The 26,937-nt window shown below is 47.9% G+C and overlaps 1 protein-coding gene across 8 annotated transcripts in view; it reads right to left on the bottom strand.

Annotated features, from left to right (window-relative positions):
- LOC143305696 (uncharacterized) overlaps window positions 1-26,937 on the bottom strand; it is a 132,761-nt gene that overhangs the window by 79,257 nt on the left and 26,567 nt on the right. Inside the window, exon 4 of one of the 8 annotated variants that reach the window (XM_076690268.1) lies at window positions 12,763-14,599. The exons of the other annotated variants lie outside the window; for them this stretch is intronic. Within the exon in view, the coding sequence (XP_076546383.1) occupies window positions 14,532-14,599 (68 nt within the window). The 3' untranslated portion in view covers window positions 12,763-14,531. Of the gene's footprint in view, window positions 1-12,762; window positions 14,600-26,937 lie in introns of those variants that run through there. 8 annotated transcript variants of the gene reach the window in all.

Below are 26,937 nucleotides of genomic sequence, written 5' to 3'. Positions count from 1 at the left end.
TCGGAGCCCATTCACGGCTGGCACACAGGTGCCCATCTCGGATACCTAACATGTGGCCGACACCGGGGGTTGCACCCGGTACCGAGGGTGCTCGAGGGTGTACGTGTATATCGCGGGCAGGATCATTTGTTTCTGCGGATCGTTTAGCCAATTGCCGCAACAAAGGCGCTGCTGGCTCTCGCGGAGGGGTTGTTTGTAGCCGGCAGAGTAATGGCCGCCGAGGTATCCCTCCTCCCTTGTCCCTTGGTTGAGCCAGGCGAGTCGGTCCCACCTCCGACCCCGTCGTTCCCTCTAGCTCGACTAGACGGAGAGCAAAAGAGGTGAAAGAGGTGAGCGAGGAGGGAACCGGGAACGGGAACTGGAACGAAGCGAAGCACTCGATCTACCCTCTACGGTGGAGCATTCCGCGCTGCTGCAGGTTTGTAGGTAGATATGGGGGCGGGTAAATCCGAACAGGAAAGCAGCCCGGCGCGTTCGAGAATCGGGGATTTATTCGGAAACTATTGCACGAGGGGGTGGTTTCGGTGTAGAAATAGGTGGAGAGGCAAGTTTAGGGAGGACAGAGGGGGGGTTTGAAGCGCATCGGTGCCGGAGTAGCAGGAGGAGGATTGAAAGGGAAAGAGAGGGTAGGGTGGTATCCGGTGTGCTCGCAGCTAAATGCTCTTCCACCCTCTTTTCGTCCTGCTCGCGCCTCGAGCTGCGTCCTTCGCCGCCGTACATTCTCTCTAAACAGCTCGAAAACGCTCAAACGTAATATATTATCGGACATATACGGAGGAACGGCGTGGGTATTTATCCGAGCGCACCGGGAGTAGCCGGAGACGTAGTTGGCACACTAGACTCGGCGTTATCGAGATAAACTTTTATAGGAATAAAATTTTAAATAGCACCCGTTCCTGCCCGCCTATCAAACGTGTATGTACAGGAAAAAATATTGAAACTGACTCTACAGGTCATCCTATGAAATGTTTCGATATGTAAAGAAAACTATAACATTGATTATTTTGTATTATTATCCGAAATAAGCAAATATTTGGCAAATAAATCATCTAGAAATAACTGATTTGTTAAACAAGATTTTCTAATTTATTGTAGATCCTTATTCTCAAATAAACTTATTTGTTATTCTGTTTGGTAGTAATTATTTGTTATTTTTATTCGATATAAAAAAGAAACGGGCAACCCTGTTGGCAGCGTTGGCCATCGAAAGAGGGAACCGCCGTAAAGCTGCCAGCGCAAAGTATTGCATAAATAAGTGCGCTAGCGAAATATTCATGGCCGTGCCAAACCGTCCTTCTGCATCCCTCTCTTCGCCGTTCTTTCTCACCGTTTCTCTCTCGAGCATCGTAAGCCACCGATAGCACATCCCTTTTCCTCCTACGACCATCAACCTCCGCCTGAGCCGGATATCCCGCGCCGTTCCTATATAACTTACCCCCGCCCGGAAAAGCGCGGATCTATTCATGAGCGTCTCTCTATCAGTTGCGGCTCGTCGATAAATTTACTACGACGCGAACGTGTATCGCAGCCAACTGGATAACGCGCGGCGAGGAGCGTATTTGCGTACGGGCCAAACCGAATACGAGAGAGGCGCGAACGGTTTTCTTCGAACGTAGCCGCTGATCGTTTGCCGACCGGCCATAAATTTCGTGGCAAGCATGCAATACCAAAACGCTCGCGAGTTTAACCCCCTCCGCCTCGATGATTCATTTGATCCGTCGCTGTTTGCGAAATTACCGTGCCCGGATCCTCCTCTTCCTTTTCCTGTTTACCCTTTGCCTAAGCATAGATACACCTAACTACTCTATACGATACCGGATGTCGTCGTAGAATGACAATTTCGACGAAGAAACGAATCGCTTTTTGCGATACAGATAAAATAGTTATCTCCCCCTGGACAGTCCCACGATAATTCTTTCCAGCCCCAACGATTATTCACAGAGTCATTTATATTTTTCGCAATTAACCGATCGTATAAGGTCTCGCGAGCCGGATGGGTCGGCGCAAAAACCGAGGCGGGTGTTCTTGATCGCGCTGAAAACGCGTCGTTCTCCTTATTCGTAGCTGTCGCGGAGCGAGGAAAGGAATGCGATGAAAAGGGTGGAGAGGACGGAGATGGAAGAAGACGAAGAAGAAGAAGAAGCGTGAAGGATAAAAAGGAGGATAAGTTTCGACGAGGCAGCGGCTACGTTTGTTCGAAGCTCCTCCCGATTGTCGTGCGTACGGGTATAAACGTAGGCAAGAAAGCAAGAGAAGAAGGGTGATTAATCTTGCGGTCTTCCACGTCTCAAGGCGCGGACGTGCGTTATTGATGGAGACTTCTTTCGACCTCCACCTCCGTCCTCGCGTTTACCCCTCCATCCTCCGCGTCTTTCTCTTTCTTTCTACACCCTTTAACCAGGCTTATTCTCGAAGAATCGCGTTTCGTGTATCTAAGTACCTTCTCCGTGATGGGTTCGTCGAGGAACCTAAGCAGCCAGTATTTTTGTCGACGAGTTCAAAAATTAATACTAAATTAAGTCGATGGCAAATATTGCAGCTGATAGCTTTATTAACCGAGTGGTCAATAAATTACAGAAGTGGTCTATCGAACAGAATGTCGTCGAGGCTGTTCTAAACGAGACATCATTGATATCAACACGGAGTATTTTCGCGATGCGAACACGTCCGACGAATCTTTACATCGAGTTAGCGGTGGATATCCAGCTGCGAGAGGCTTGATAACGCCAGGCTAACCAGCTCTCTACTGTCCCGTCTAACTTTACCGACGAGAGGACGAAGAAGTTGAGCGAGCAGGAGGAGGGAGTTGACGACCGCATCGTTTCTCTTCATCCGCAGCTGTAAGCCGAAGAAAGAGAGGGCGGAGCGGGTTTACGCAGTTTTTCTACCGCGCGTCATTAATATCCGTTGCCGCGACGCCTCCTCGCAATTTGTCAACATCTGATATTTAATTTCACGCCCTTTTACCTTGTCCCTGCATGCTCGACCGACACAGGTGCTGACCGCTGGACGAAAAACCTTCGCGCAAAGACGAATTACGTTTTTCAAGAGCCATTCGTTAGAACAGCAATAGAAATGGCTCTGGTATCGACGTCACCGTCCACGTCTCTGGGGTGGCAAGTTGGTTTTAAACACATGTTACGTATTACCGAAGGATATTACTGACGAACCACGCACCGGTTGTTTATCTTCACGAGTACTCGTCTATTTCCGTTGTCGAAGTTTGTCGCTTCCGTCGAGGCTCGCTGTGAAAATGACTTCAGACACGCGAGGATCGTTGACAGTTCGCCAACTGACGGAGGAAATCGACGCAACGGGGAGAGGCATCGATTCTGTGCATCGTCGCTGGATAAGAATATCCTTGAAAAAACAACGTTCTAGCGTTTGCTACCTTCTCTAAAATTTCTAAACTTTCAAAATATTCCAAGAAAAAAAAAAAAGAAAAAATTAAATTCAAACAATTAGCCATCGAGGTATCTTCAATTATCGTTGGTTCACACGAGGGCAATGTCGCGACATCTTTTCCTACACGGTCTATCCAGTCGTTTACAGACATTTTTCATCGTTCGGCAAGTTGCTCTTTCTTTTTCCCTCTTGTTCATCGTCTCTGATATACCGAGGTCTGGTAGCAGCAAGTAGATATAAACGTAGCGGCAACCAGAAGATAATAGACGCCGGCTGGCCTCGGGAGTGCCGTTAATCATCGGGGATGAAGCCTGGGTACGGGGCACGATGCGAAACCACAGGGATACGACGCTGCTATGACGCGGACGGGAGGTTATAGCGTTAGTTGGTCGGTTCCAAGGGAAACGGAAGTGACCGCACGCTGGAGCAATAGGTATCCCGCGGGGCCGGCTGATGGAAGCTGCCGGTCCTTTCTTCCTCCGTCTTGTACACCTCGTGTTTCTCACTTAATTAATCACTACAAATCGCGTGCCCAGCGATCGGATGTCCTAATACCTTCGTTTAATTATCACCGTCTTCGATCGTTGTCTCGTTAGATACATATTTCTTTTCACGTCTTAAATTTCGGCGTTGAGATTTAAATTAATTTGGCAGCAGAAATAAACGCATCGAGATGAAACGATTCCTTCAGGTGGGATAGGTGGTAGAGAATCAGCAGGAAGGGTCGGAATCGTCGTGCGAAACACAATTGGTATTAATGCGGGAGGAGGTATAAGGTCGAGATAAATGATGGCTCGCTTTTAGCCTTTTGCTCCTTTTCCATTCGAATGGAAAATGGATATTAATGGGTTCCGGCCCGAGTCGCGTCGCTGGTCAATGCGGTGCAGCAACGCTCCGGTCCGAACGTACACCACGGACCGTTTCTAAGCGTGCTGGATGGATTCATCAAGCTGGACATGCCTCGCTGATTATACAAGCTCGTTACCGTTCCTCCGAAAACGACCAACGTTTAGCGTTCTTCGCGAATACCGTGTCCAAGAGCTTTGTAAACGATTAATACGCGAATTAAAGAAACGATATAATGAATTAGACGTGGTCGGAAAGAATATTTTCCTTTCTCGATCTATCAATTTGCAGGAAAACCATTGGTTTCGTAAGCTTGCCGAGCGTGTCATCGGATTTCAAGTGGCGGGGCTTACGGCTCATCCCTCGAGGGCCGGAATTAGCCGTCGATAGAGGACACGCCGGGCAATTACGAAAGCGGCGGCTTCGTACACTCTAATTAGACCGGCACAGAAACCAATCGAATGGCTCGCGGAAAAGCGAGGACGGAAACTGTCCGCGGCAATCCCGTTAGCGTTCGTATTAGGGTCAATCGTCTTGGCGTTACAAATGACACAGCCATTGTAATTGAATTGAACGTCATTCGTGAAGTTTGAAAATTTTCTTAGCAATGGATAACTGCTTAAAAATGTTGCAAAGATACAAGTTTTTCGTTACGAGACACGGATCCGGACAAGTATGGAGTCTGTCGGTGACACCGGGAACGTCCGCGGAGGTAAAATTTTCTTCGCGCTAAAGAATCTCCTTAGTAGAGATCCACAGGGACGACGGCGTCAACCTAGATTCCTGCCAGAGCGTGGTCGTTTTGTTTCAAAGTTTCGCAGACAGCCGCTTGACATCGTTCCCGACTAGCTCAGCCTCGCCGGGGATAACGTCCCCGGCTTTTCCTTGCTCTCTTAATTTTCTTCCATCCCTCGAGAAGAAACGAGCCCACCTCCTGCCCCTCTTTCTCTTTCCCCGTACAGTTTCTCTGTTTCTTTGCCCACGGATTTGGATACACCCTGGTCGCTTTTGCGAGCGACTGGCTGGGCCGGCGGCGGCCATAAGCAAAACACTTGTCGCCGGCAGTCACGAGCGAGCGCGCCGCTTCTAATTTCATTGCGGAAAGTTGTTGCTTGAATAATTAAAACACGTTGAAAACACGCGAGTTTTTCCGCCCGATTTGCATAAGAACCGACGCGACCCGCCACCATCCTTCGGCTACTACCCCCTCTTGCGAATGCATTCACGCTTTACGCATATAGATGCACCATGTTTATGCATTTTTATTCTTGTACAAATTAAACATACACGCGTTGTTATTCAAATCACATCGATCGACCTAGATCGCGATAAATTTCACGAAACGATCTAATATTGAATTTCATTAAACCGGTGCTGAGCGACACACCCCAGGACTAAAATGCCAGTCGAAGCGATAATACAACATCGAGTGGTTATCAATTTCCCTCGATTGATGTCAGGACAGATCCGAGTTTACGCCTGGAAATTCTAATCGCATCATTTCACCACTCTGCCCCCCCGACTTTCCGACACAATGCAAAACGATTAGGATCAAGCAGGCTGAGGGGTAGGCTGAATCCGGGCCCACCCAACGTAGGAGAGCAATCGTATACAGTAGCTACTCTGGTCTATCAGCCATCTCGCAGCATAAATATGTAGCGCACGAACGCATTAGCTGGCCGGATATCGTGCGTGCGAGCTCGCAGCAGCACGTAGGACGTGCCGGTGCAACGGTTGCACGTGTGAGGGTAAATGCATTGGCCCGGTGTGCATCTGTGGACCGGCCAACAGATAGCCCAAATAATCCCGAGTGATGGATTACCTCGCCTAAGCGCTAAGTGGAATGAATATGAAATTAAATTGTGTTTATTGTCGGAGGTAATTGGCCATCTGTGTCTGCTCGGCCGTGACGTAGCACGCCCCGTCTTTCTGACTCTCCTCTTTAGCCCTTCCTTTCCTTTCCGACTGGCTACCGTTTCAGCGGGAAATCGGTGCCGTTGTCTCTGATACGATGAATCGGTGTTAATCGAAGAATATAAAAAATAGTAATTTAATCTAATTATAAGACAGACCGGTTCGTCTAATTCAATTTCCATCCAATTTGTCTCTGGTCCCCATGGCAGGCTAATTCTTATCGCGTTTAATTACGACCATACAGTAAGTGCACCCTAACTGAAGATGAATCAATGGCCACAAAACCAGACGGTTGACCACTCTAGCGGTGTCTAAATTCGACCGATAGAAGTGGCAGAGTTCGGCACAGTTGGTCGATGCGATAGATAACGAACGAACAATAATGCATCGATAAACAATGAAGGCGTTTATCTGCAACGATAAGAGAGGGTGCAGCTGCGTGTCGCTTAACAAAATTTTCCCTGTTTCTTAATGAATTTCCCTGACCGACCGTTCGGACAGAAAATCAATAATTAGTTCTCTGATTAAAGAAAGTAACTGGCATAGGAAAGCACTGTACGAAGTGTTTAGTGTAAAGTATACGAAATAATTATGCGGGAGGCTTGTTAACACGCTCGAGAAAGCTGGAAACGATTATCTGACCGTTCGTTTCGGGAGAATATAATTACGGCGTGATTCGCAAGGTTCGCGCCGTTTTCCTTGCCGGCTATTTCGATCCTTGTAGACCGTCGTCGTGTTCGAGCGTGGCCGAAGCGAACGTCTTATCCGAGAGGACAGGGCAGTTTAGCTACGAAACCGTGGCTAACAGCTTTTTAAGTAAGTAATAATCTGTTGGTTGGACCTGAACAGAGGTGAACAGACTCGGCTGAGCGATAGGAGGATGGTTAAGCGGCGACCCGCCATAGCCGCCAATCAACCTCATTAAAGCCACGAAACGCATTAGCTTATCGTCGTGCGGTGGCCTGACGGTACCTACTTTACCAGTAGCCACCTAATATACACCTAAAGTTCGCCTCCCGCCTCCTCAGCCGCCTTCACCGCACTGGTGGACAACCAGCTTTCTCGCTTCTCCGCTTACGATCCTCCTGCTTCCGTACACCATCTCATCCTCCTCCTCATCCTCGTTGGCATTCCTTCGACCATGGATCTGTTTCCTCCTTATCTTGCCATATAGCGTAAAACTTTCGGTTTGATCCAAGACTAATCGCAGCATCGTTGAACACTGTTTCTTCTTAATCCTGCATTGCTCATCTAGGATGCGTGTGATCTTTCTTGCATTTGCGAATCTGTCAATCAAACCCTGAAGGGTGTGTTCCGTTCAGGATGCAAAACGGTGGGTACAGCGGTGTCGTCGAACACACGGTCGCTCTCGATTCCGTAAAAACGGTCGGATCGTGCGAGCGTGGAAAGGAACGACGTCGAATATAATATTCAGAGTTTGTAGGAACAGGAAGGCGCCGGCGTTTAACACGACGATATAATATAATATAAGAAAAGGCGAGTCGCATAAAACACAGCTGCCGCCTCGCAATCAACACCTATACATAAACGGTGGCAGGGTAACGCGTATAGAAAGGGCGAGAGAGGTGAGAGAGCCACCCTTTCCCTTTTCCTTCTACATACCTTGCTACGGTTCGTACGCCTGCAGCCACGGTTATATATTCCTAGAAGCGAATAATTTCATTCGTACAAACGGGCCCTGTATGCTCCGGCTGGCACGACTGCTATTGTTACTACCGAATTACCAGCAACCGTACACCTTCCGAGCAAAGCGGCACGTCCCTCGCTATATTTGCAACTCTGTTACGCGCTCTGTCCGCGTGGACGAACGTAAAATTCACCAAAGTGCACCGAACCCGTTCTAAATTTCATCGCCGTCCAACGAAATCGGTTGAATTCTTCAGATTCTCATATTTTCGAAACTTTAATTGAGAGATTACAAACGCAACAATCTTGCAGAGATTCTAGGAAGCTAGGAAGAAAAAAAGAGAAGCAGTGTAAAGGAAAGGGATTCGTTGGTGGTTGGTGGGTCGTTCATTGTTGGCCGAGGTTCGGACTGGCAGCAGTCGGAAAAGAGACACTGCCACGCAGAGAGTCAGCCTTATTTATGGCTATATTAATCCTTAAATGGTATCTAATGTCACACCAGGCACGGACAGATCTATCTGATGGCAGGGAGCACGAAGAAAGAGAGAAAGACCAACAGTTCTCTGTAGGACTTGCTATTGTCGTACGTATTCATACGTGTGTTTTTCTGCGTCTGTGCTGCCGCTGCCAGCCACTCCTATACCACACCGGAGTACAAACGACGGTGTCGAGTTACCGGATGGTACACCACGGGGTGTCCGTGACTTATACCCTGTTTGGTTACCCTGCTTCTCAACCCCACCTCTTCTCTCTCTCTCTCCCGCTTCTGTCTGTTGCAGTTCAGAATTGCACTCTGGCCCGCGGGTCGTGCCGCACCGTCGCTCCTACGACCAAGATGTTTTGCGAAACAAACGTTTGTATCCGCACGCTCGACCGACCGAGAAACCCCATCGCCCGGGGGGGGCGACGATAATAGGCGACCGACCTTTACCGTTTTCGTAATTACCCCTCACCCTACTGTCCACTTACTCCCCATCCTTCTGTGAAAAGGAATTGATCGTGTGTTTTGTCAACTGACTAGCGTAAATAATTTGAGCGCTAAATACGAGGATGAGATTTTAACCGGGCCTAATTGAGAGCAAAATGATTCCATTTTTAAAATTCCCCCAAAATTAGAGTACGGTAGGTAAAGAAACGATCAAGGGGAACATGTATACGGCATTAGTGCAGAAACAGCAAAACGAACGCGATATATGGAAAGGAGGGGTAAGGTGAAAAAAGGTATAGAGGAAGAAGGTAGAGAGAGGAATAATGCGCGACGGGGTGCAGGGCGCGCATTTAATCCAGCAATAACAGAAATATCAGTAGAGGAGCACAATGGCCGGCGGAGATATATCTGTTATATAGGAGGTACGATGCCACCTATCCACATGTACGGTGTCGTGTAACCGAAGGTAGGAAGGTAGAAGAGAGAAAGGTGAACGTGTGTGTGGACGGTGAAGGTTGGTCGGTTATTGAGGTGTCACAGCCAGCGGCACCAACAACGTGCGAACCAACCGAGCCGGGGGCTAATGAATGGCATCCTCCCTTTTCTTTTCTGCCTATGAAAAATTATTGTTGTTGCTTCGCGTTCACGGCGAGAGCTCGTCTCACGGTGTCGACCTACCACCGTGCACCACCTCCTCTCTCTCTTCTCTCTGTTACGAGGCTGCACCCGATGGCCCCGATACTCTCTCGGCGTCCTCTGCCCGACCGTGCTGGCCGTATAACCGAATCCCTAGCTTCGTAGCTGTATGCTGCTGTTTCGTCGTGCCGGAGACGATGACGGTCACGGTGTGCCGATGTTGCTTGTGTCGCTGACGATGCTAGTGGTAGAGACGTCCCGCGGTGAAGCCAGCTGGAACCGTTGCTGCTCCTCCACGGTGCTCCATTGTCGTCGCACACGCGTCTCTCCTACCCTGGCTCCGTGTATCGTTCGCGAATGTAAAGCAGTTTAGAGCACGGCTGCAAGAGATACGCGCATAAAACACGCGTACACCCGGGCTACGTGTATGGGAGAAGTTCGATTGTTGGTTCGCTGCGCGGCGTCCGTGCACATTTGTCTTGATAAAAGGGACGAGCAAATTAAAAGTAATGATTTGTAGAAATATTTCGGCGCTGACTCTACTCTCGGTGCTACCCTACAACACCACTTCCACCGTTCGTTTATCCTTCTCTTTCCCTCTCGGTTTCCTCCGTCTCCGTTTCTCTTCCTCCAGGGAAATGGAGCCATTACGGTGCCTAATGCCTCATCTGTTAGCCGTGCGAATCCGGCCTGCTCCTGTGGGGCATGCTTACAACGCTTCATTTATATAAAGCGAAAGGATAGTCTCTCGACCGTGCTTACACGGCGAACAGGATGCGAGGAATTTCGGAGGGGAAACGTTAGTTCTGCTCCTGTTTTTCGCTTCGTTAACTAATACATTCGAAATTTCATTATGTATTCTTACTAATATTCCGGTATAATTTTGTTGTTATTCAACGTTTCTTTGGGACTTGCACCGATGCGTCTACGAGGTACGAACAGGAATCGAAGGAAAATAATAAAAAGAAAGGTTGAAAGAGAGCGGAGAAGGAAGGAGAGGGTGACGGGGTAAAAAGGGCAGACGGGGTGAGTCGCAGGATACGCGGATAACAGCGTTCGTTCGGTTACGGTGGGGGTGTGTCCAGGACAAGGAACGGGCGGGTTCGGAATCGCGCTGCTGAGCTAGCTGACTCGCATCGTTCGCCAACATTGTTCCCCTTTATTTGATTACAGGGCATTCGTATACACGATTCCCGTGCGCGGCTTCTTCTTTCCGTTCCATTGATCCGCGTTACGGTTCCAGCCCTCGCTCGCAAGAAAACCTGCCAGCTTCCTGTCGCGAGCAATCTGCGAATTTCTCTTGTTAAACGAGCGCCACGCTCGAAAGAAATCGCGATAGTTATACTAAATTTAAGGAACTACACTTCCTTTTTGATAAATTTAATATTTCTACTCTGAAACAAACCCTCGGACAAACCTGAAAACTGTCCGAACGGATTTCTCGAACAAAAAACAACCAGTGGAAAAATAAAGTCATCGAGTTTGGTACAAGCCCCGGCTGCGGAAAAGTTCACCACCGTTCTCATCCTGATGAATATTCCCCGAAGACCGTGGTCGGCTATCAGGAGGGGACAAAAGCAGGAAGCTCTCGATGGTAGATAACGTCGGTACGTTTGTCTTCGTAATATTATTGACCCCCCGTCCCGACGTCTCACTTTGGTTCGAGCTTACAAACGCAAACACGGCATGGAAGCCGGTTAATTAACGTGCGAGTTGTAACCCGTGTTAATCTATAATAAAGGGAACAGGGAAACATGGCGTTCGCGAGAAGCCGAGGGATCCACGTGTCTTTTCTCTTTCTCTAATCTTTTCTAACGAGCAACAATTACCATCTGGTTAACCATTTCAGCAAGAAAATTATAGAAAATTATAGAAAAGTAAAGATCCACGAAGCCATCGCGTGACCATTGGACAAACGATAAAAAATGCATTCGCGAGAAGCAAGCAAGGACAATATGTTTCCATCAGGAGCGAGGATCAATCTTGGAGAATGCGAGGCCAGGTTATCGTGCTCTCTTTTCTCTCCGTCGGTTGGATTACCTCTGTTCAGCTACGTGGGAGTCGTGCTCGGTCGCGCGAGAGAAAGAGAAAGAGAAATGTCCAGGAGAACTCGGTCCTTTGATCGGACGCCGAAGACGTATGCGGTTTAATATTGCTTGACCCGAGAGAGAAAGGTTAGCTTTCTGCCGTTCGTGGTCTCGACGGGATACACGTACGATCCGTGGTACGGTGGAGGTCCGGTCCACTCACCGCTCGTCTCGTTGACAAATGTCTCGAGCATCCCCTGGGCATCCTCTTCGCGGCCCGGCTCCGTCCTCATCCCTTAACTCGCACCACCGAGAACCGTTCTGAAACTCTACAACGTCACGGCTACCAACGAACGAATCCTGAATCCTCAAACGAATTCTCCTTTCGTCGATGAGCAACCACAATAGCAGTAATTTGCAATTCAATTTTCCACGTTTTTCGGAGGAATTTCTATCTTATCGATCGAGTGGTAAAAAAAAAATAAATACCACATATATACGGTCTGATTATATCGAACGAAACACGAGATAGCACATCGATTTGCTGTCCGGGGCCGGGCAACGACGCCTCCATTTTCGGCGTCGTAATTCCATTCTGTTACAGTATCGCGATATTTTCGCGTTATCATCGTCCGGGGCCGAGAATAAATGTCAGTCGATTAATTTTTATTCGGGACGAGCGATTCGATTAACCGCGTTGCCGAACACGTGCCAATTTGCCAGCCGCTCGTAAATAGAAAACTTAACCGGCGAAAATAACCACGTCCGAGAAGATTGACAATATCGAAAAAACGCGATTTCTTTGCAAGACACGGCGTACAAAATGTTCTCATTTTTTACGAGTCGCATTGTAAAAAAGAAAGAAAGTTATCCCACCGGTGGTTCAAGATTACAAATAAAGCTGGAGGAGTATAAACCCCTGGTCGTAAAGCAACCAATCAATTCGATACGCTGCCGAGGAAGAAACGAGCAAGTCAGGCTCGGAAAGGAAAGCTCGAAATCCCTACGATCAGCGGATTCCTGCCTTTAAACGATTTCACGGGCCAGAATTGGCTGGCGTTCACTCGCGAGCATAAACCGTGTGCCCTTACGTATTCATGCGCGCGTGCAACGCGTCGAACGAAAAAGGGACGATGGAAGGAGGTCGGCGAAGGTTCGGAGGGGTAGCAGGGTGAAGAGGAGGAAAAGTTTACAGGCCGTGTCCAAGATTGGTGGCGCGGGGCAGTCGATAAAAAATGTTTCTCGCGCGGAGATAATAAAAGTGTGAATAAGTGGAGGTTGGACCAAGGGGTTGGCGGGGCGCGTGGCTCGAATAGGAGGGTGGCTGGATGTTTGAAATATTCTTCCGTTCGACTGCAAGCTCGCGATGGGAAATCTTTATTGATTCGTAGCCGTCGACCGAGGCGTATATGGCTAGGGGTCAATATGATTTCTCTTCTCGTTCACGTCTTCTCGAAAATATCTATTTTCCGGTGCGATATATATATATTTTTATTTCATATTTGCACATAAATATATTGCGATCAATCGACTGACCTGGGTTAAACGGTGAATGGCAACGACAAACCACCCTCGAGTAGCCGTTTGTGTACTCGTGGTCTTCGATGTCGAAGCAACGACGCCTTTCGCCGGCGAAGGAACTTGCTCAAATGTTTACCCCCGACGCGAAACGCTACGTTTACGTGGCTCAATATTAACCACGGGTTCGAGTATACAGAAATCTGTGATCGGTCGAGCACAGGTGAAGACAAGGGTGATGCTACGTCGTTCAAAGGTATTCTTTCAGCAAATATTGACGATCGTATCGGTTAGGGTGAAAGTCGATCGATTTCTTTTATAAGTCTTTTTTTCGTGACTGTATTCAAAATGTATATTTATAATAAATGAAACATCTCCTAAAACGAGTTCCAAATTGTCCCTACATAAAGTAATCCACCCTCGGAATACGTAACGCGAAATATCTGTACGAGCAATCAGCATTTCCCGGTCAGATTATGACCCAATTCCACCCCATCCGAGCATCGACAAACAAAACACTGTAATAAAATTCTCCATCCAGACGATTCAAAGAAACTGTTTGAATAACAATCCTCCGTCCAATGATTCTGCAACGCAAAGTGACTAGCAAATCTTGAAGGGGGTAAGCACGCACAATCTCGAACGGCATCGTGTCGAGGGTGGATTCTGGGCGTGTCTCCATCTGGCGACTCGGCGCGTATTAATTAATCGACGCGCAGCCGAAACTAACTGCGAGTTAATAAGCAAATTGCCACGCAATAAAGTTAGTGCCAAGTAAAGCGAGGAGAGTGTTTAGGTATAGGGCGAGAGAGAAGGTGGCGAGTCGGCGCCCTCGTCCCTTATAACAGTTACACCCTCTGCGGGGCCACAGATGTGGCTTGCTATTCGCGCGACCCACCCCTCTCTCCTTCCTTACCGTACACCACCCTACATAATTTAATGTCATTCATCCGAATCGCCTATAATGCTTCGTCGGTATTAAAATCTGGTAAAAATACCGCCCACTTCTGTTGGGAACATCGACAACCAATTGCTACTTTCTTAGTTTAATTAATATCAGAGAAGAGGGTGCTCCATAGGGGTTGTTAGTGTCACGTTAGAGGAACATGCTATTTATCGACTAAATTGATACCCGAAAATAGGGACAGAGAATTTGTTTGATAATAATTGATTATTCGTTCATTTAACAGTATAATGTAATGTTGTTAAAAAAGAGGATTTAAAAAACACGATGTCTGCCTCTATTCTTACAACGGATCAACAGCAGAAAGCAAATGGTTGAGAATAAATCAATCATAATACCGAGGCAATTAAATATCGTGAAAATTAACAGAAGCGACACGGAATCGCACTTTGGCCCGGTAAAAAGCCGACAAGCGGATCGAGTGTCGAATAAAATTATCGTTTCACTCCCCCTCTACGACACCCCTGTCTGTGTTCGTTTCATCGGTATACGGCTCGCAATAACGATAATAATACTTCATGCAAATCCTTTAATATCCGTTGATGAAGCTGCACGGGCATCCCTCTAACTCTCGGTATCACGACACCCTCGGGGATGTTAGACGCGACGTGTCTCTTCCCTGGACACGACCGACCCGTCCTTCGATTCAATGCAGTTGACACTCTGAGAAATGACCCGCCACGCGATTATAATATCGTCCTGCTGTCACTGCAACTGTATTTAGGGGGTGGAAAAAGAAATGTTCATCGAGGAAGAATATATCTCTTTCGACGCGAAGCTTTGAAACTTCAAATTTTCGATGACGTCGATAAGTAGGCAAGAGATTAGGGTAAACGGTGACTAGGCGAGGATTAATTAAAGCTCTGTTCGAAGCGTGTCGACCAACTGCGAGCGGGATGCGGCGTTGCGAGAGGAGGATAGGGCAAAAGGGACGCTAGTTGGCGGGATTTGCCGGCGCGAGGGCGAGAGATCGTATAAGCCAGCGAACACTCGTCTACTAGATGTAATACCTGAATACACTCGTAGCGGGCGTGTACGCCGGGCCCCAGATAACCCATCGGCATACTTACATCGCGCGAGGTGTCATCGGTACCCACGCATTACGTCCGCCAGGTGTGTGTACACGACGTTTCGCATATTCCCGTTCAGCCCATTCGGGGCTCATTAGCAAACGACGAGCCTGTGAATTCCGTGTACGAGGATCGTTGACGGTTAAGTTGCCGTACACGGTGAATCCGCTGACTTCGTACGGCCTAACGATGATGCTTTAGAAACGCTCGGAGTATACTAAATAGTCATTTCATTGTAGACATATCCAATTTACATATTATTTCTCATGTTCCTATTCTAAATTCGACCATCTCAATGTTCTTTTCACGAAGTAATTCGCAGTGTCCGTAACAGGATCGCTAGGAGTAGAGGCCGCGAAGGAATTCGAGCGATTTTTTTTCCTCTCTACGGTATAGAATTCTCCCGGTTATAACCGAGGAACGGCTAGGGTGAGCAAGAGGGAAGAATCCTGCGAGAACTTCTTCCCTGCCCCCTTACCCCCTGATTCGCTGGCGTAGACTCTCGTAAAGCTTAAATAAAGATAACCGAGGCTTAGGGTTGATATCATGCTGAGGGGGCGTTACGGCTGGTTGAGTCAACGAAATCAATTTATTCTCCCCTCTCCAGGGGCCGGCACCACCCCTCTTCGCTTCTCCTTTGCTCCCGTAGCTGGCTGGCACACGGTGGTAGGGAAAAAGAGGGTAGGTTCGAAACAGGGTGGTGCACCAGCATATATACACACGTACAAATACGGTTTGCCACAACTCGGTCCTTGCTGTTCACCTACACCGTCGTCGTGCCGGCTGATTCTTCTTCTCTCTCCAACACATTTTGTGGAAACGTAGAAACGGGGTTGAAGCGTAGAGACTCATCTGGTTTAATGGTGAGTTTATTTGGGTCGATGCCCCACCTTTTAATCAACAGGATTGCCTCAGACCGCCTACCGACACGGCCACCCGACTACCGTGTAGGCCCACGTTACGTGCCTAGCCGCGTAAAATCATCCCCGTGAAAGCTACCCTTCCTTCTTTCCTTTCTACCCCTCGCTTTCGCCACTTTCCCTCCACCTCCTCCTCCCATCACGTGAAAGAGACGAGCTTGCGGCTGCTGGTTGGCGAGCTTTCGAAACCGCGGAGACGGTTATTACCACTGGCTAATCCCGAGCTCGTTCGAGAGTTCGACTTCTCTTTCCCTTTCTCTTCTTCTGGCCACCCCTTTTTATCTTCTTCTCCCTTCCAACCTCGGAAGCTCTTGCTTGTACTCGATGGAAGAATATCTCTTCTTCGTCGTTTCAAGCAGACGATCGAGCCAGCTAGTTAAGACGTGGTCGCTTTTCAGCTTACGGAGCTCAGAATACGATTTCGGGGGTTGTTTCGAACATCGTGCTCGAAGTAAACTCGATATCATTTTAAAGTGCTCTTACTCGAAGGTATATTAAAAAGTTCTTCTTTAAAAAATCTTGAACGAGCAACAATTTCATGCTCGTGATCAAATTGAACTGTTTGCTACCCGCGTTATATCGCCACCATATTTCTCCCGACGATCAGAGAGACGTCTGTCCGGCTAGGGTAATCCTTATCTTCGGAGGGTCAACCGGCAGAAAGAGAGTAACGGGTGGAGAAGAGGAAAAACCAATATGGACACTGGTCAATCCGATTTCACGGACCCTCCGTCGACCGTCAAATATGTTATAGGGATCCCTCTCCACCCCCTCGACGTGATATCGAAGCTCCGGAAAGCATGACCGTCCCGTCTTGGATACTGGCTGCAGACCGAAGGGTGATCCTTTCGAGGGGAAAAAGGAGACTTAGCGGCGAACAACGATATCTGGAACACCGTTTCGACACGTAGCCGCGTTATACGTGGACTGCGATACCGGAGGAACGGATCTATTATTGACAATACGGAGTGGAGATCGTTGTAAGTCGTTGGTCCAGCCTTCTGTCAGGACCCTTTGGTCATCGTCCAGTCAACTTTCTTCCCGGGAAGACGTCTGTCTAAGAGCTGATCCCATGCAAATTTTACACGAAATTGGAGAGTCTTGTCGTTGGTATCTACGGTATAGAGACTACTCCGTGAACTTTATAGAAATACTCGTCCTACCTTCTCGTATAATTTCGTGTCCGAAGGAAAATTCCAGAAAAGACGATGGGTTTAATCGTATGAAAAATTATGTTAACACCATTTTTTTTCTTTTCTCTGTTAGATTTCGCAAGGTAGAACAACGGAGTCGGTAGTTTCGGATGTTCGCGTTGGCCGAAGGAGGGTAGCGGTTTGAAGAGCACGCGAAACACGGAGCGTTCTCATTACAAGAGCGCTCGGTGGTTCTGGAAAACGACTAGAAAGAGGAAACGAGGTACGACGAGCTGCTGCGTCGTAGAGGATACAGGGCAGAGCCGTGTTGTAAGCGACTCTCCACCCTATTGTCAGGCAGAGCCTTTTCAGAGACGCATTTGTTATCCTTTGAATGAGGAGCAAGCTATTATTTATTCCATTCTTATTTTTTGTCAGCCGCCCGTTGTGTAGTAAATGGATATAAGTCAGCGCGGGCGAGCAGTGGCTCTGTCATTTTTATCGCCTCTCCCTGAATTAAGAAGGTGGAGCCCGCGACTTCCTCCTCCTCGTCCCTCTGTCTCTTTCGTTTTCCACCGATATCTTTCTCTCTCTTTCTCTCTACGCCACTTACACCATTCTCTCCTTCTATCCACGCTTTCCTCTTTGCCCTCTTCCTATCTCTCCACCGTACCCGACGAGCTGAATCGAGCAGGAGGACCGCCATATTTCTGCCTCGCCGCTAGGGTACACTCTCCGCGCGTCATTGTTCCGATTGTGACCAGACCGAAACGAGCTGGGCGTTACTACTTGCTGAACGCACGATTTATAGGATCGAGTTAGCTCGAGAGCCGGGAAGAGTTGCAAAACTGCCCGCTTCTCCGCTATTGGCTTGGCTGGCCACCGTTTTTCTTTGACGTCGATGAGACGCCAGGAAAACGTTCCGGGATCCCGAACGAACCAGCCGACTATTTGCGACTATTTGCGGTACGAATCGTGAAAAGACGAAAGTTGCACGTTCCGTTTTCTTATTTTTACGAAACAGGATCATTAGATTTCACTTACGTCTCCTAATTAACGAGTTAAAGATCAGCCAACAGAAGAATGAAAATGAAATGGTCGAACCGTTCTACCCCGACCAACGCGACGGATCTTTTTTCTCAAACGCGATTAACAGTCGCGCCCCCGTGTCGCCAACAAAACTCGACGAGGGTTATTCAAAAAAACCTTAGCGCGAATCAATCATCGCCAGGCACAAGGATACAGAAAAAAAAGAAAAAAGAAACGCGACACATATCCTCTACAGCGTGGGCTGTTAAAAAGCATGCAGCAGGGCGAGACGTTTAAGCCTGTAGCGTAGGGGGTTAACACAATGGGACACCCCTAAAACTGGATCGTGGCACCCTGAAGAAGGACCGATCGACTTGTGTTCCTGTGTGGACGGAGCAGTCGTAAAGCGACTAAATCCGCGTCACCGGTCAAAGATGGCGCGAAGGGGTGAAAAGGGGGGGCATCAACCGCGTGTGGATCCTACGAGGCTCGAGGGTAGAGGCTTTTCTTTCCAGAGGGGGTAAGGTAGGCTCGAGTACAATAAGCGAGCAGCCGCGACTCATTGTAGCAGGCCGGGCCTAATCGGATTAGAGCGTGCAGCAAAAAGAGCAAGCGGCCAAATCGCATTTATATTAGCTTCGTGAATGAGTCGTAAATATTTATGTTGCAGAAAACCCGTGTGGAAGTGCGGCCACCGCTAATCGGTTCACAAACCGTCCTCACAATTCCATCCCTCCTCTCTCGAAGAAAGCATCGACGATCTCTTCTAGCGACACGAGAAAATCTCTGACAACCTGCGAACAGAACGTTAGAAAAACGTTCCTTCGTTGACGCGTACTTTTCAAGGTTTTGTGCTACAATCGGATTTGTAACCGAAGGTATTCAACCCTTTCTATATGAACAGTTCCGATGGAAAACGATCGCATAGTAGGTATTACCGCGCGTTGAAGGCCGTGAAGATCGCGGGAGGAAGGAAGCGTTAAAGCGGCAAGCATCGGCGTGAAAAAAAGCCAACACCTCCGGCGTCGAAGAGCCACCCCCTAATTATTCGGCATCAGCGAGTCTTTAGTCCGTGGGACGCATCAATCACCAGAACCTTGTCAACGGGCGGTGCAAATCTTGTCCGGAAACGAGGAGGTCACAGACCGTCGACGAGGTCAAAACTTCCTCGTTCGACGCCGGGTCGTGGCTGCAAATGAGTTTATAAAGGCAATATCTTCGTTCGTGGTGTAGTTCGTCGAACCGCCAGCCTCGTCCTCGGCGTGGTCGCCATCCCTCGGCGAAAGTAAAGAGCAAGAGGAAGAGGAAGGTTGGCAAGGGTGGCGCTAATAATAAAGTTTCCTCGGGTGGTTCGACAACGCGTAGACAGATTTTTAAATTTCCCGTCACAAGAAAGCCCCTCCAGCCTCTTTTCACCCCTTTCTTTCTCCTTTCCGTCCTCCTTTCTCGCCGGCTTTTCTCTTCTCCCTCTTTCAACGCCGACACAACCGGGCTAAGGTTCTCGATATAACCGGGCGAGCGGAGGGGTGGCTCGGCTCGGTCCCCCAAGACCGAGGGAAAAATTAATAAAGTTGAGGAACAAAGTAAGTTGAATGGCGTAATGCTGCTGCTGCCAAGAGAGAAGCGAAGGAGGGTTGGAGCGCGGAAGGCTTCCAAGGGTGGACTTTATTATAACGGAGTGTCGAGTCTTTTATGCCTCCCTCTGCCACCCTTCTTCTTCTTCTCCTTCTTCTTTTTCTTCCTTCACGGTTTCCTCTTTCGTCGCCACGCTGCTCGAGCTGGTAATATACACGCGGCTGGTCTTACTCGGCTTTGTCGGTGAAAACGGCCACGTTTCTTTCTCTCTTGTTCGCGATCTCTTCTTATTTCGTCGTTTGCCGGTGTCGTCGCCAGGACTGGGATGCTTGCACGATCGGCTCGCAAAGGGCGGGACTCGTCACTTTCCTTGTCGTCGACGCCTCGGCGTTGTTACAAAATTGACTTTGCTCGAGCTACGGAGAATCCCCGAGCAGACAGAACGGCTGGCAGCTGGCCAACCGCGACATTGTTCTACTACGTGTAATCATCTCCGACCCGGCGAGGAATATTGTTTCGAAAATTTCGTCGGTACCGTGCCGTTGACACCATGACGACATCTTTCTTCGTCTATGTCGTACAACTTTCTATCATAAAATTTTCTTTTTTTTTTCTTCAAATAGAATTACATATTTGAAACTAATTCCAATTTCCCTCTCGTCAGACTTATTCTTACAATTTGCCGAGTTGGTGCATCGAAATATCGAAAAAGAATCTGTCTCTTTCATCTGGCAACGAGTTAGCAGCTAGTCGTAGCTGGGAGCGCGCGATGGTCGAATGGAAAAGGGTGCAAAAAGAAGAGGGACAAGCGTGAGAGAACGGAGACGGAAAGAAGAAGCGAAAAGTGTGGAAAAGAGAGGCGATCGCTCGCGCACCGGTTGATGGACAGCGGCGCCAATTTGACGGTCGGAGGCTCTAGCCACGTGAGGCGGTTTTTTTTTCGGGAACAGGGTGGCCGCTGCTCGGGGGGTGGGTAGAGAACGAGAACCGGCCACCCACCCACCCCTTTCCAACGGCCGACTGCCAAGAGCCGCTGAATATTGCATCGGTCGTTTGAAAGGGCTGCTGCAACGACGAGAGAGCGCTCAGGAGAGAGAGATTCACGAACGATGGTATGAGGGAATCGGATGGTTCGGCGCAACCGGGACCGAGAGGAGAACGAAAAAGGGTGGACGTACCGTGGGTCAAGGGGGTTAGGGTGTAACGTTGGGTGGCGTCACACGCTACCCACGCCACCACCTGCTCGGCTGCAACCACCTCGCCTCCATCACGGCTCGTCGCTGCATATCACACGTCGGTCAAACGCCACTCTGTGCCGGCAATGAAATCGCTATACGGCTCCCAACGTTCGTTCACCTACGTATTATACGTGTCTATGTGTATACATACACTACCGGCCAAAAGTTTTCGATCCCCCTGCCGAATCAAAAGAAATAGGATCTTTTCAAGAAAAATTGAACATCCCTTCGACTGTCGCAGAGGAATTAGTCATGCATAGGTAGACAAGTTATGCTAATTACTCGGCATATAATCGTTTTATTTTGTTTAATTAAATTTTCCATCTGCTATCTTCTTCATCAGTGACTCTTGGATGATCATCGAATCACGCGTGTTTTTCAGAATTTCTCAAATTATTTGATTTTCATTGAAATCAGCAAGAGATTTTTGACCGGTACTGTATGTATATACGAGAGGAGATTCACTCTACTTTCTCTCTCTATCTTTTTCTCTGTCTATTCTGGCCCGCGCATACGAACGAATTATTTATTCGGACGGGGAGGGCGTCGCTTGCTGCTCCGACGGCTACCAGACCCCGCCGATCGTCCGGCCGATTTTCGGCACGGCCGACCGTACATACACCTTTGTTTTCTGCCGTTTTTCTCTTTACTCCACGCTCTATTTTTTTCATTTTTCTTTCCGCTCTCCGTGTGTTTTCTTTTTTTTACCTTTCCTTTTATTTCGTTCGTTTCCTGCTGTTTTTATTCAGACGATTCTTCTTCCTCTGTCGCATAAACGCTCGCACCGCGGAGCTAGGGGATGCTGGACGCGAAGATTCACGAGTTTCATCGACAAATATTTATGGATAAAGATTTTTATAATCCTGTATCAATTTGTTATGCCCCGGAATTTCGAGAAATCACGAGATAATCAGGCAACGTTTAAATATCGTTCTCGACGGGGCACCGAGGGTACTTTACAGCCGTGAAAAAGAAGCGGACAACGAGGCGCGAGAAAATTAAACGTCGAATCACGGAGGGTCCGCTCTCCCTTCAAAGGAGAGAGGCGTTACTAGCGAGATGGTATAATCGCAGTTAGGCTCAATTCATTAAGGAGTTTAAAGGGTGAGGAGAAAGAGAGCGAGAGCGAGCCCTTAATGGTTTTCCCAATTACGGGAAGCAAGTCGAATGGCGGGCGTCGAAGCTGCTCTAGCTGCTCTAATGAAATAAATTAGAGTGGGGGGAAACAGTGCAATTATTGGCTTGCCAATCTTTTCTACCAGACCGATGGTCACGTTGTCTGCCATTGCGGCGAAGTGGTTAAACGAAGATAAGCCATTATCGGCTGAATTTACCTTCAGAAAGTACCCTGTTATTCGTTCACCCTCTAAACGTCCGTTACCCATTCGTTAATTACGCCAATTTCCACGGTGACTGGCAACAATAGATTGCTTGATCGTTCGATCGACACGATAGATATATTTCCAGATCGAAGAATCGTTTGAATCGAACGCGATACTCCATTGTTAGCTCGAAGTCAATGAATTTTTTATATCTAAAAAATACTATCATTTGTTTCGTCGCGAGTCGATTCTGGTGTTAAAATAAGATTTATACATATAGTTGATTCGATCGTCTGGTTGTTCGAAAGCGAACCAATCAGTCTCGATCATCTTGCGGAGAATATTTCGAGCGTTTCCACCCTTTGCACGATAAGCAATCCGGTCGCGTACAAGTTGGAGCAATCCCGGGAGGCGAACGACCAACGAGGACCATTACCGAGGAGAAAAGTGAGATCTGGATGCGACCGGCGTCCCGACGCCTAATGAACCCATCAACCGAACGCGTGCCCTTCGTGGCAACTTGTGATTAGACTGGGCATTCGCTTCCTACCATCGCGAAACTTATCTCGAGTGGACCTTGTCGCGTTTCAATTACGTTCCGTAGCTACAAATGGACAATTGGTAATAAGCTAAAATTATATCTCGACGGCTGTTAAAAACTCCGAAAAAGGTCACGGATCCCACATAATCAGATCGTAAATTCGGCTAAGTTCTCGCGAACAACGGAGCGTATCCACTTTCACGTCTCTCGTTTCACGATCCCACGAAGGATGATACAAAGGATCGGCGGCGCTCGATCATCCCGCAGACAAGCGGATTCCAAATATTGACGCGTCGGGCCCACCGCAATCCGGCCGAAACTTCCTCGAATGAGAGACGAGCTGCTCTGAATCGCCGCGTGTGAATGTGAAACACGAGCGTAGTCTCGTTCTCTTCCTTTCGAATGTACAGAGGAGAAAAGAAAAGGGCAGGAACGTAGCGACAACCTGCGACCAAGGTGGCGGAGTCATTCGAAATGTGTTTTCACGAGTGACCGTGTAATGACGAATAATGGGGCCCTCCTGGGCCGTTCGTTGCAAGATTCAACCCAGCATGATGTACGAGAAAAGCGATCCGGGATGACTGATTACCACGGCACGGCCATCTTCTCTTCGCCGAGAGAAAGGGAGAATTGGTGGAAGGAACAGGTAGCAGAGTTTGGTCAACCTGCGGGAGCCACCTTTCGATTCTGAATGAAGAACCAGAGTTCCCTCTGTTCCCGGAACCTGCACCTCTTTCTTCATCCTTTTCTTCCTCTTTCTACCTTATCCATATAATTTACTATACGCCTGCGCTACACGGTGTACTTTGCTATTGCCTACTATAGGTAGTTCGATTAATCAGCAGGATGCAATAATTTTTTAAATATATCAAATATACCCATGGAATTACTCGATAGGTAGATCGTTGCAAAGGTCGAGGAAGAAAAGAAATGAAAAGAAAAAGCTGCTGTTCGGTCCCGGTGGCCCGGCAAAGCACACACATCGGTGGTCAGTATTATACGGCTGGCTTTTCGTAGCTTGTAAATACACAAGCTGAAGGATTATGGATGCTCGCGACTCGCGCCGGTGTCACTGAATGGTCCCCTTCGCGTTTCTACCAGCAAAAGCAACCAAGCAGGCCGGTAATAGGCTTAACGAACAACCGGAAAGAAACGGCTCCTCGATTTATTTCGAATCAGCCGCGTCGCTTCTCAAAAGGGACTCGAACGATAAAGACCGGTCACGTAACTAACGTGTGTTTACCCATGCACTGCCTTTTCCTATGGACAGAGAAATGCTCGCGCGCACGTATATTGTGTGTAGGTAAGAAGGTACCCGGTCCTTCTCTCTGCGACCATCCATCGCTTCCGGCAATAACTAAGGACTCTCGGCCTGTCGCGCGTATTTTACGAGATAATCGAGCCTCAAAGGGCTCTCGAACCCTCCTCGGAACCACCTTTCTTTCGACGCGCGGCACGGATTTAGGTGGACGGTTTCCGGTTCACGCGATTCCCACCTTCGATACGTCGGATCTGTACAAATATTTTGATACAATGTTTGTCAACGTTGCGGCTGTTTATGGGCGTCCCTGCATTCGATCGCCTGCGGTGCTACCGACACTTGGCGAATGATTAATCGCCGCATTGGAAACGGATATCAATTATACCGGGACAGCGTGAAAAGACGAATACGCTGTGCGAGCATCTGTTTCGTTCTGCTTCGGAAGAGAACGGTGGTTGTTGGGATTTTCTGAATACCGTGTTTCAGCTTGACAATGAAGTTTATAAAGATAATTTTCGTGGTTATTACCATTATCTCTGCATCTGTTAGATTTTAGTACCGTTCGAATGTCAAGTGTCGACTAATTTTTTTACTTATTATTTTTTATTCTTCGAATCGAAGGATCCATCGAAATGCAATTTGTACGTTCTCGATCACAGACATCGTATAAATATTGAAACAAGAGGATCGGTTATTTACGATTCGTGCTTAAAATATACGACAGGTGTTTACCAGCGCGATTGCTTCCTTGCAGAAGCGATGCTTAATTAATCCTAGGAGGACGCTTCGCGGCACGAACATCCATGAAACATTGATTCGAGCACTCTCGGCTCACACGATCGACGAACGAGCTGATATTTAACTTTCATTATTACCACGAAAGAGGAGCTCTATTGATACTGGCTTAGACAGAGCCGCGGATAAGATACCTCGGTCACGCGTGAATCTCTGTTTTATTCTTTTAGAAAGGAAACAAGCGAGGTTACTCGAAATTCATGAGAAAAAATTCGACTTCAAAGGAAAATCATTTTCCTAAAACGATTCAATTTTTACGATTCTAACGATCGTGGTTTCCGTTATGAAGGTGCAGTCATCGAAACGGAGAAGCGATTTTATAAGGGTCCCTGCTGGCGCTCGAGATTATTACCTGAACAGCGAACCGAAGCAAAGGGCCGCTTTTCGCTCTTTTTACGATTTGTTTACAGCTGCTTCCCGCTCTCCGCGCGACCATTATGCGTTTCAACGACTGCCTTCTTGTCGGCGATTTAATCTCACCGTCATCGACCAGCACCGATCGCGTTTGCCCTGATTTCTGCTGTTAAACAACATTTCTAATACGATTTCGAGCACGTATCGTACAAGCAGTTTTTCACCGGATAAATATACAGGATATTAAACGAACGTTGCTCGTAAATCGTAAGAAAGGATTATTTTTACGAGAACTAGAAAATTAGAGATAACAAGTTGACACGAATCGAACTTGGTCTTCGAGTAAAAGCTGATAAAATCGAACACAAGCCGACTTGTCGTTTCTTTTTCTTTTCTTTCTTTAACGCTCTGTTTAAAAGAGCGATCGTAAACTCGTGTTTCCACGTTGCGATTTCGCTTCAATACCGGTCGAACCGATTCCGCAACGGTGCTACATACGCGGCGGTCTTATCTTATCCGGCACGTTGGTTGCCGGTCACCCAGGGGTATTCGTACTTAATTCCTTATCTTGTAAAGCAGCGCACTTAAGATTGCCCCCTCCCTTCCACGATTCGCAAGCAGCACCTTGGGTGCACACTTCCATCGCCCGCGTGCACGCGCGTATCCGCTTTCGCATTGTCTCGCCAACGATGCGCGAGGAGCTAGTGAACAGGTACGCGTAGGCGGATCCGGCGGTCGTTGCACAGGTGACCGTCGGTCACCCTGATGGCAGCACCGTTCAAGGATCCTGCTTTCGACAGGGACTGAAAACGACCGTTTTGCTCTTCCTTCGACAAACTTGAACTGTTGCCTCTTAATTAGAAAAAAAAAAATAAATATGCAAAATTTCATCGCGTCTACCATCGCAAACAGTTAACGATAGAATTTTTAGCGATAGCCTTTCAACGTTAAAGAATGTCTCGAATACGTACACCGAGTTTCCTATGTATCAGAATGTTTTCCGAACTTTTCAGCAAAGAAAACTGCTAGAAGCCTGGAGTACAACAATGCTACCAGATAACGGACGAGCACGGACTCGTGTAAAACGGAAAGAGACTCCGTGGTGGAATGACAAGGAAAAGAAGAAAAGAGAGAGAGATAGGTAAGAGAGACTGATTGCACAATGAAAGCAGAAGCAACCGCCTACCTTGCTACGGGATCACCTCCCGCAGGCAAAACCTTTTAGTCCTTCCTTCGACACACGAGAATACGGGGGACACGGTTGTCATTTGCTTGCTACGGGCAAAGTAAAAATATGCAGCGACCAGGGTACCCGGTTTGGACGCTTCAAAAAAGTGTCCACCGCCGGCGGCCAACAAATTGGCGGGCTGACTTTTCTGGTATTATGCCGGCAGGGTGCGGGGTCGTTCGCGGTACGGGGTAAAATGCTATCTCGTCTGGTCTGAAAGGGAAAAGTCATGTTCGATGTTGCACCGTACCTAAAGAGCTGTCGTCCCCGTTTCTTTACGGCTGCTATGTCTACATCTCTTCTTCGATGGGACCAGTCGTGAAACACGTTTTCGTCGATGCTTATGATTAACACTTTACAACACGTTAAATCAACCAATGAAACTCTTCTACTAACCTGTCAATTCGTACTCGATTAATCCGATACATTAGCTCGATGATAATTACGACGGAAGCTCGATTAACCGGTTTAATCCGTGGACAGATCAGATCCAAAGTGAAATCAATGAAAATGTATTTTGTATACAAAACGATCTCTTAATACGACAGGATCATTTCATTTATTAAATATTAAAACAACTTGCTGG

Source organism: Osmia lignaria, chromosome 9, assembly GCF_051020975.1.
Source record: "Osmia lignaria lignaria isolate PbOS001 chromosome 9, iyOsmLign1, whole genome shotgun sequence".
NCBI classification, from domain to species: Eukaryota; Metazoa; Arthropoda; class Insecta; order Hymenoptera; family Megachilidae; genus Osmia; species Osmia lignaria.
Note: the sequence above shows the minus strand (reverse complement) of the source record. Positions and strands in the feature narration are given on the sequence as shown.